Source organism: Salvia miltiorrhiza, chromosome 1 (genome assembly GCF_028751815.1).
Source record: "Salvia miltiorrhiza cultivar Shanhuang (shh) chromosome 1, IMPLAD_Smil_shh, whole genome shotgun sequence".
Lineage (NCBI taxonomy): Eukaryota > Viridiplantae > Streptophyta > Magnoliopsida > Lamiales > Lamiaceae > Salvia > Salvia miltiorrhiza.
In genome coordinates, this window is record NC_080387.1 from 21,118,248 (window position 1) to 21,130,039 (window position 11,792).

Here is an 11,792-nt window from a genome sequence, read left to right on the forward strand (position 1 = left end):
CATATAGATCTATAATATTAACATTTCTACCTACTTGAATTGAATAAAAGGCAATAAAGTCTTTCTTTTTCTCTCATAAATTTTTGTAAAGCATTGATTTTAGGAAAAATTACATGTAAATACACAAACTTTGCTCAAAATTCATATTGACGTGGATTTTACAATTAAATACATCAACTTTGTAAGTTGTTCAATTTTTACGCCAATTTCATTTTTTCCAAATTTTAAAATGACGTAGCTCCTATGTGGGTCGCCGGCACATGCCTTTTAGTTCGCCGGACAAATAACAAAACGATATAAAATGAAATCCTAACTTCACGTCAATTTTTTTACGATCATCGAAAATTAAATCGGCATCAAAATTGAACAACTTATAAAGTTGGTGTATTTAATTGTAAAATTCTAACTTCACGTCAAATATGGATTTTGAGTAAAGTTTGTGTATTTACATGCAATTTTTCGTTGATTTTATGTTCTCAAATAAAATAATTGACGTAATTAATTTATATATTTTGATTAGTGATACATATATATATATATATATATATATAGGGGGCCGCTCCAATGAGACCCCCTAATTTTAGTGAGATCTAGGGCACGATCTGGTGCGTTTATTTTATCAATCCTATGGCTGATATTGTGTATGGAGGGTGATTTTTTTTTCGCAGGGTTCGAATCCTGGAGGGAGCAGAATGTTTTAAATTTTGTTATTCATCAGTATATACTGCATTGTTCAACAGTATATATGACCTGTTCATCAGTATATATGTCTTATTCATTACGAATTTTTTAAATTTTATTTTTCATCAGTATATACATCTTGTTCATTAGATATACGTTTTATTCATTAGTATTATATGTCTTATTCATTGTACTCATGTTACACGAAAAATAGGGGGTCTCACTGGAGCGCGCCCCTATATATATATATATATATATATTAATTATATAATGGTTTGTTACAAAAACTAATGAAATCTAGTAAATTCTATTTTATTTACAATAATTACTTAATTTTCAAAATATTCAAATTAAATTCATGTTAAAAATGATACTATTCAATTCCTAAATGAAAACACGTCATAAATATGAAGTCTGAATATAGCTAAATATAAATAATATGTGCACATGCTTTGGTATAAATAAACAAGATTATCATCACAATTTTTTGAAGTACAATAAAATAAACTAAAATAATCGAATAATTAATTATTAATCTAAATGTAGAAAATTTGGTCTCCGGGTTATTGTGTGAAGTGGTTCAGCCGGCCTTATATAATAAAATTGGCTGGATTTTTCACTTTAATAATGGGACACATATTCAAATGAGTAATGCTAAACAGCCACATTGTGGCTGCCCACAATTTACTTAAGTAGAAAATGATTTAATTTATTTATCATATTTTTAAAATAAAAATAAGATTTAGTCATTTTATCATATTCTCTACATTATAGTAATTTTTTTGCAATTTTTTGGTAACTTTTTTATTTTTATTAAAAAATAAATTAAAAATAAAAAATCCAAAAAAAAATTAAAAAAATAAGTACAATATAGAGAATATAATAAAATAACTAAATCCTATTTTTATTTAAAAAAATAAATTAAATAAATCAAGATTATCCTTATTATATTAGTGTGTGGGTGGCCACAATGTGGCTGCATAGATTTATTATATTCAAATCTTAAAGGAGATCCTCATTAGGTGTAGTGTAGCATGAACTTTACTGCATTATCTGATCTTTCTCATTCATATAGGCCTGCAGATCCCAGCAAATCACAGCATGTCTTGATTTTATGAGACAATCCCTCATGTGTGGAGCCTCGTTTTTGAGTGTTTGCAGCTGTACTGCATGCATGACTTTAATTAGATAGTAACACACTAACCAAAATCTTAAAAGCATCAACTAACTGAGATAGTAGCATGCAAGAAGACAAATACAAGTAAATGCAACAGCTAGGCTAAACTGCTAAACTTTCTCGGATCACAGGCACGTGCTGCCTTTCATGCAAAAGGTGACGTGGACACAATATTGATCATAGAGCAATCTTTAACAAGTGGTAAGACCGACACTATAAATATGACACAAAAAACACTAACAGACAACAATAGTCATACATATTTACCACACACAAAAAAATAAAAAATGTTTTCGGCTACAAAGGCCTTCATTCTGTGCTACTTAGGTGTTATTATGATTGGAGGCGCAACGCAAGTTAATGCTTCAATTCGTTGTTGTACGTTTGAAGTAAGCATATTTTCATCATCGTCGCCTTTTAGTTTATTTAGCTTTTAAGAAAAACTAATTTGCTAATGAGGCGTAAGGTTGAGGCACCCAAAATCTCTCCGTTGTGACAAGTCTTGGGTTGAATCTCGTGTGCATGCGGTGATGTTTTTTTACTTTTAGATGGTGGTGTATAGCTCTTGTAATTTTAATTGAAAAAAAAAAGAAAAAGTAGGTAATTTGAATTCCTCCTAACTTATTTCAGGTGGTAAATTCTGCACACACTAGACTATGCACCAAAAAGACTATGCTGACCATAAATGGACAGTTCCCGGGGCCAACCATATATGCTAGGAGGGGAGATCTGATTACAATGAATATTGTGAATCGCGCCGATCAAAATATCAGCATCCACTGGTAAAAATATGATATACTATTATAATGTTGCATTTGTAAGTGGCCGATCGAATTTCGACCGGATCTATTAAAATATAAATGTATAAAATTATTTAATATTATATTTTTTGTTTCATGAATTTCTTTTCACTAAAATAGAGAATTTAATAAAATTATTTTAAAGTAAAAAAGCTGTAATATTTATTTAAAATTGATTTAATTAAATATCTTATGAAATTTATATGTAAGCATAATTTCAACCCACAAAATATTAAAAGAAAAATTGGAACAATTATTTGAAACGTATCTAAATTAAATGCATGTAGCTGGAATCAGTAACTAAAAAAATAAGAAAAAATAAAATAAAATAAACTCATTAATGACTTAAACTAGCAAAGTTTGAATAAATTATCAAAGGGATGGACTTGCATGCGGGAATCCGCATCCTATGCGGCCGGGTTGGGTCCGTCCTGACCCGACCCGTTTTGAACGTATGTATATTAGTTTTGAGAGATAATAACTAAAGTTGTATGGTGGTGTTGTGGTATTAATCGGTGCCTCGTTTTCTACTTTGAAGGGCATGGGTTCAAAATCCAGCTACACCATTTTACCTTGTTTTTTTCCTTTTTCGTTTTCGTTTTTTTTTTTCCGGTTTTTTTGCTTCATTTTTTTTTTCTTTTTTAATTCTGTTTTTTTTTTCAATTTTTTTTCATTTTTTTTTGTTTTTCAATTTTTCTTTTTTTCTTTTTCTTTTTGTTAGCTCCTTTATTATATTCTGTTTTTCTGTTTAATTTTTTATTTTCAACACTTTCTAACTTTTTTTTCTATTTTCTTCATTTTTTTAATATTACCTTTATTCACATTAATTAATGGTTATTTAAATATATACATTTTTTCACTGTAAAAATTACTTTTGTTTACAATAAGCTATATTTTCTATGAACCTATTATATGTTATCTTAATTGAAGTTTTATTAATGTTTATTAATTAAAATGTTTACATTGTATAAATGTAAATTTTACTTTTCTATACAACAAATAATACATTTACTGAATGTATGATATTTTGTTGTTATTGAAGATTTATTGTTATTGTTATTGTCTTTTGTTTTAGAAGAATGATGACACATAATGTTGATGAAACAAATGATGATACAAACACTGCGGGTTCTGATTCACCAATTGATCAAAATGATGATTCATCAAGTGTGAATACTAAATCCAAATGGAAATATTCACTTTTATTTATCCTAATATATATACATTACTGTGCATAAATGTATACTTATGTGAATATAAGTATTACCCATCATTCAATATTTTGTAAACCCCTAAACACTGAATACTAAACCCTAACCCTTGAATATTAAACCCTAAATAATGAATACTATACCCAAATGGAAATATTCACTTTTATTTATCCTAATATATACATTACTGTGAATAAATGTATACTTATGTGAATATAAGTATTACCTATCATTCAATATTCTGTAAACCCTAAACACGGAATACTAAACCCTAAATAGGGAATACTAAACCCTAAACACTGATTACTAAACCCTAACCATTCAATAATAAATCCAAATGATAATATTTACTTTTATTTTATCTAAGATATTCATTTCCATGCTTAAATGTATACTTATGTGAATATAAATATTAACCATCATTCAATATTTTTTAAACCTAAACACGGAATATTAAACCCTAAACATTGAATACTAAACCCTAGTCATTCAATAATAAACCCAAATGAAAATATAATTTACTCCCTAATGGAAATACTCACTTTTATTTATCCTAAGATATACATTTTCCATACTTAAATGTATACTTATGTGAATTTATCCTAAGATATACATTTTCATACTTAAATGTATACTTATGTGAATATAAGTATTACACGTCATTCAATATTTTTAAAACCTAAACACTGAATACTAAACCCTAAATAAGGAATACTAAATCCTAACCCTTGAATATTAAACCCTAAATAATGAATACTAAATCCAAATGGAAATATTCACTTTTATTTATCCTAACATTTCATTGTAATTGTAATTACTTTTTATTACAACAATAATTACTTGACAAAATAGTTAAAAATAAAAGTACAATCAAGTGAAAATAACATTACTTTTCTTCACATCTATAATTACTTTTATTTACAAAGATTATTACTTAAGCAATTAACTAAAAGTAAACATTCGTATGAATAAAAATAAACATTGTTGTGAAGAAATGTAATGTTTCAAACCTAACACTGAATGTATACTTTTATTTTATCTAAGATATACATTTTCATGCTTAAATGTATACTTATGTGAACATAAGTATTAATTATCATTCAATATTTTTTAAACCTAAACACTGAATACTAAACCCTAAATAGGGAATACTAAACCCTAAACCTTGAATACTAAACCCTAGTCATATTCAATAATAAATCCTAGCCATTCAATAATAAATCCAAATGGCAATATTTACTTTTATTTTATCTAAGATATACATTTCCATGCTTAAATGTATACTTATGTGAATATAAGTATTAACCATCATTCAATATTTTGTAAACCCTAAACACTGAATATTAAACCCTAAATAGGGAATAATAAACCCTAAACACTGAATACTAAACCCTAACCATTCAATAATAAACTCAAATGACAATATTTACTTTTATTTTATCTAAGATATACATTTCCATGCATAAATGTATACTTATGTGAATATTAGTATTAACCATCATTGAATATTTTTTAAACTTAAATACGGAATACTATACCTTAAATAACGAATACTAAACTCTAAAAGTACTATTACTTTTGCTTACACAAATAATTATTTGATCAAATAACTAAACGTACAAGTTCTCATAAATAAAAGTAACAATTATCGTGAACAAATGTAATTATTTAGAAACATTACATTTAGTTATTTTATCAAATAATTATTATTGTAAGAAAAAATAATTATTACTATGTAAAAAAATAATTATTGATATGTATAATTATTTCAAATAATTATTATTATAAAAAAAATAAAAAACATTGTAAAAAAACAGGAAAAAAAGGCACGCAAAGAAAAAGAATAAAATGAGCAAAAAAGGGAGAAAAAACGCCAGCCAAAAATGGGGAAAAGATGTTGACATCAGGGTTCGAACCCTCCCTTACCAGGAAAGATGGAGCAGTTGTTGCCATTGCACCACGCCACAGATTTGACTTTGTATCAAACGTTAATATATATGGATGCGCATGGCATGTGGGCGCCCGCACCTAAGTTTTTGCGATTATCAAATTTGCACGTAAAGTTATCCATGGCTAAAAATAGATTTCGGTAGATATAATCATATATTTGAAAGAGATTGTCCCTGATTTTTATTTATTTTCATAGCAAAACAAATACTCACAGAGAATTGCCTTCTCTAAAACCGAATTAAAATTTTAGTGAAATCCGATGGACTCATAATCATTCCAGCTATAGGAAACTAATTGCCCGCATTTTTTTTTTTCTAAAATGAGTTTGCCTTCAATTACATGTTCTCCAAGTTTAATTACTATTAGCCTGGTGTCATTGCAAAGCTCATTAGATGGATCAATATTTCTAAAAAACATGATTATGCATCCCTCTTAATTTCATGACTCGGCAATCCTGAACACTTGATCGTGTTTAGATATTCATCCGAGAATACATGTTCATCGAGGTCCACTTGTCCATCTTATTTGCGAATGCTGTTTGAACTTAAGCAAACCCTTTCTTTGATGGACATTATAGACATGACATAGTCATTTATCGTATCAACCATCTCATTGGTGGGGGCCAAGATAGCTCTATTCTTAAACATTTATGGGTCAAATGCATTATATGTGTTTTCCACTATAGCTGCAATAGGATTTGTTGCATAATGCACGTATAAGAATGTCTTTTGATATTGTCAACAGTCACCTATTTTAAGTATTCATTATGCAAATTCTTTGGTTTCTTCTGTATCCAAACCAAAAGCATTTGCCTATTTTTTATGAGAAAATTATTATATGTAATATGTATATTTGAAATCAAAATGTACTTTTATCAAATGTGTACTCATTCATATTCTGTACAAAGGAAGACAAATTAATCAAAACTTAAACAACAAAATAATGAATTTTAGCTAATGAGAAAAATATATTAGACCAGCCCTTCTGACCATATACATACATACATGCATACATACATAAAGACAATTTGTAATTTTTAATATATTTTTTTTTTCTATTTTCTGAAATGGAGGACGAACTCAAAACAAAATAAACTTGCATTTTTTAATTTTCAAAATTAATAGCTATACAAAATTACACTTTGTAGCAATCTAATGGTATACTAAATTTAGAGTGTGTAGTACTGCCCCTAGGCAACAGTAATGATGCTATATCCATATAAAAAGAAAAATCCTCCCTACACCACTATCAACCACAACCATTATTTTTTCGTAAATCATTCTTTGCTCATTTGTTAAAGAGGGATATAGACTTATAGTTTAACATTGTCTTCTATCATTTCTTCCATATTTTTTTCATAAATCATGCTTTGCTCATCTATCAAAGAGGGATGTAGACATATAGTTTAAGGTTGTCTTCTTTCATTTCTTCCATGTTGTAAGACATCTCTTCTAATATCAGTAGATTCTCTGAATCAGATATGACAGTTTCGTTTGATAACGACATGGTAGGAAAATTGGTTACACTGGTGAAATTAGCAATAAACAACTTCTCAATTTCAACGAGTTTAAAATTATTTAAGGCCATTATCTTAGGGCGATTTGCAAAAATAGATCGACCACTATTTTTCGGACTTGCAAAAATAGGCCAATTATTTCAGTTTTTGATCTTTTTAGACCACATTTGAGCTCGATCCAACATTTATAGACCACTTTTCGGGGTCAAAATGTGGCCCAAAATAACTTGATTGGGTACATATGTGGCCTAAGAACACCAAAAATTAAAATAATTGGCCTATTTTTGCAAGTTTGAGAAATAGTGGCATATTTTTGCAAATCGCCCTAAGATAATGGCCTTAAATAATTTTGAACTCCAATTTCAACCAATGTTATTATTTGATCATCTGTGAACTGCAAATCTGTTTAAAAAAGTCATTAGAACAATGGAATATTTAAATCAAAACTATAGACTATAAATCTTAGAAATATTCATAAATTATTTTAATTCAAAATTAATTAAAATTTTGAAAAAAAATGAATGTTGAAAAAAAAATTAACTTGGGATATGTAATTGAAATTCATATGTTAACTAATTAGTATTTCGATGTATATGATCTGCATATGAATCTAAAATTCGTTGGGATAAGTTGATGTATATATTCTGCATATGAATATATGTAAAATTAATTGGAGCATTATATTATTATTAATTGTACAACTTGAAGCTCAAAAAATGCATATTAATGTTATATTTGTTGGAGTAACTTATATATATTATATAAGTTATATTATTGATTTTTATAGATTTTTTTAATGGATGAAGTTTGATTAGAGGTGGAGATTGATTAGAGATATTGAAAAATATAAGAATAAATGAGAATTGAGGAAAATTGAAATAAAGTGATTATACGGCGCCACGTAGGATAGTGTTTATTTTGCTTTTATATATATATAGATTCTTGTTAGAAAATGGAGGTGATTATATAGTGGTTTGAGTGTGGTGAGTGATTGTAGCGAAGTGGTGTAGAGAATATTGTGAGTGTAGTGTGTGTAGAAGATGGAGAGAATGATTTTAGAGTGGAGCTCTTGTCTCCAAAGAAGTTAGATAATATTAGATAGAGTGATGTTTTTTGAGATGGTTATAAATGGCTGTATTTATAGGTGTGGGAAGATCTCTCTAGATCCCACTACATTAGTTTGTATTTAGAATTCTCTACTAGCATCTACTTAAGGAATTCTCTAGATACTATATGGAAAATATCTAATCTTTAGAATACTCATACTTGTCTTAGGTATTATTTAGAATACTCTAGAATATACATAGCTTATTCTCACCAAGAATATTCTAGATAAATGCATCACACTTGAACAATTCTCATGTCATGCATACTGAAGTTAAGCATGGTAATTATAGGCATGGAGTAAAAATGCCCCAGTATCCATGGTCAGATGGCACCAACTATGTGACGCAGTGCCCAATTGAACCTGGACAAAAGTTTACCCAACAAATTATTCTCTCCGACGAGGAAGGCACATTGTGGTGGCACGCTCACAGCGATTGGGCTCGGAATTCTGTGTATGGCGCCATTGTCATTCTACCGCCCAGGACTGAGTCTTTTCCTTTCCCCACCCCTCATGCCCATCTTCCCCCCATCCTAATAGGTATATATGTATATATCATGCGCACGTGTGTGTGTGTTGAAATTCATCTTAATTAATATTGTTGCAGGAGAGTGGTGGAATACCGAGATTGAAACAGTCTTCAAGGAGTTTCTCGAGACTGGAAGAGATCCTGAAGTTGCTAATGCTTTCCTCCTCAATGGCCAACCAGGCGACTTGTATCCATGCTCAAGCCAAGGTAATTAATTAAAAATTACTCACATTAATTATAAGTATTACTTAACAAAAACTATTGTGCGCGCAGATACGTACAAGTTGCGAGTGGAATATGGGAAAACTTACTTGATCAGATTGGTTAATGCGGTGCTGGACAACGTCATGTTCTTCAAAATTGCTAACCACGAGCTTACCGTGGTTGGCGCTGACGGCGCCTACACGAAGCCGCTGACGACCGATTACGTTGCGATGCCCCCCGGCCAGACCCTGGACTTGCTGCTGGAGGCTAACCAGCCACCCAGCCATTATTACATGGCCACCAGAATGTACACCAGCGGAGCTACCGTCAAAAGCCCCACCAACCCCACCACAGTAATCATCGAGTACGTCGGGAACTACACGCCGCCGCCATCACCGCTTCTTCCAAGTTTCCCCGATGTCGGAGACTCAGCGGCGGTCAGCAACTTCACCAACCGACTGAGAAGTCTAGGCAACGACGTGGATGTTCCTAAGAAGGTGGAGGAATTCCTGTTCTACACTCTATCGATGAATCTAATGCCGTGTCTGAAAAGCACGTGTTCGGAGTCGACTAGGCTGCTGGCAAGCGTGAACAACGTGTCGTTGGTGCTTCCCCGACTGGACATTCTACAGGCTTATTACAGAGGGATCAATGGAGTTTACACAGAGGATTTCCCAGACTTCCCGCATTTATCTTACGACTTCACCGGCGTTGTGATACCCGAAGAAGAGGCGGGGTTGAACTTCGGAACAGCGGTTCGGATGCTGGAGTATAACACCACGGTGGAAGTGGTGTTTCAAGGAGCCAACCTTCACATCGAACATCCCATACATCTACACGGATACAGCTTCTACGTGGTCGGATCCGGTTTAGGGAACTACAACAGAATCAGGGATGTGGCCAACTACAATCTGGTCGACCCGCCGTTGATGCAAACCATTGCAGTGCCCAAAAGCGGATGGACCGCAATAAGATTTAAGGCAAACAATCCCGGAGTGTGGTACCTGCATTGCCATATCGAGCGTCATATCACCTGGGGAATGGGAATGGTGTTCATCGTCAAAGACGGGGAACGTCCCCATGAGAAGATGTTGCCACCTCCGCCGGATATGCCACGTTGCTGAAAATTCTTCTTCTACTTTTCCCATGAATAAAACTCCTCATCATCTTCTGCTTCCATATTACTGTGTATGCCCATCATATGCACTGTAGAGAATATGTATGTAGAGAAAGACCCCCCTTTTTCTCTACGATGTAGCGTAGTCTATAGTTGACATAGACTACATTTGTCACGCACATACTCTACGGTTATCACATGTAGTCTATAGTGTGCAATAGACTACACTTCTAAACCGTAGGTAATTTTTTTTTCATTGTAGTGTATGTTTACTTTTGTTTACGGTTTTAATGGATCTATGCATTGTATGTCTGTGGTTGAATTGATGATATCTTGAAAATGAATAGAGGTTTGCTGTTGTTGCTGAGTTAAACAAGTTGATTGAATCTTGTTGAAGTTTGGCAGAAATTGAATTGCTCTTTCTCTCTCTCTTTCAAGTGTTAACTGGTATCAATTGCTAGAATCTGAAAGTGATGATTGTTGTTGTAGTTTAATGAATGCAGGGAAATAATTAAGAAGGATGTGGGAGAATTACGGCAAAACTTGCCTCTTAAAGATGGCAGAGTAATTGAATGGGGGCTCTCTACTATTCTGAAAGATTTCTTAAGTGAAGAATGAGGTGTGAAGCTACAAGGAAGAGAAAGTTAGCTGCTAACATTCAATCAAATAGGAGAGGTTTGTGAATAGATATGTTTGAAAATGTAGGAGTGGCCGGCAAAAGGGATGGGCTGATCTGGAGAAGCTTGTAAAGATTGTATAGTGGAGTTGTAGTTGGTTTTTAGGGGAAAGAAAAGAAAAGTGCAGTAGTGTAGTACCCTTGCTTTTGCTTTTTTTTTTTTTTTTTTTTTTTTTTTTTAAAGAAAGATAGGAAAAATGGCTAAGTGTAAGCGCCAAAATTGTAATAGTGTATGTTGTAATTAAATACTAATTTCGCCTTTCTAAATATTGCGTGCTCGTATATCTACTTGATTACAACCTTCCTATCTTACTAAAATAATAATAACTCTGTCTCAAATAAAATACAATTCAAGATCGTAAACTGAATTCACATCTTATATGATAATCGGATTAAAAAATCTGAGAGATGCAATAATTAATTATTGCATTACCAGATTTAAATATAAAATGCGGGTCATTACAACTATATTTTTTTAAAGATTTATTTATGCAAAATCACTCAAATGTTTAGAAGATAATAAACTATTTAAAAATTTTCTATTCATTAAATAAAATTCAAATTTTATTTATTATTTTTTATTTGTTAAATGAATTATTTGGTTTTGCATTTTATAAATTTTAATTATTAATGAGTCAATTTATTTATACACACTAAAATTTAAATTCAAATATTATTAAATTAATTTATTAATTGATAATCCAATGGACGAGTGAGTGTAATATTGTGTAATATTATTAGACGCACTTAAAAAAAATCACAAAATCTTGTGTACACCAGGGGTTATAGCCTGCCGAAATTCATACCCATTAATCCATTTGTATTA

The 11,792-nt window shown here is 31.0% G+C and overlaps 1 protein-coding gene across 1 annotated transcript; it reads left to right on the plus strand.

Moving 5' to 3' along the window:
* The first annotated feature begins 2,054 nt into the window (after positions 1-2,054).
* On the plus strand, positions 2,055-10,657 carry LOC131006960 (laccase-14-like). The gene is made up of 5 exons (XM_057934101.1): positions 2,055-2,247; positions 2,489-2,640; positions 8,733-8,980; positions 9,048-9,176; positions 9,243-10,657. The coding sequence occupies exons 1-5, from the start codon at positions 2,146-2,148 to the stop codon at positions 10,295-10,297; spliced, it is 1,686 nt and encodes a 561-aa protein (XP_057790084.1). The 5' UTR covers positions 2,055-2,145; the 3' UTR covers positions 10,298-10,657.
* Positions 10,658-11,792: the final 1,135 nt, after the last annotated feature.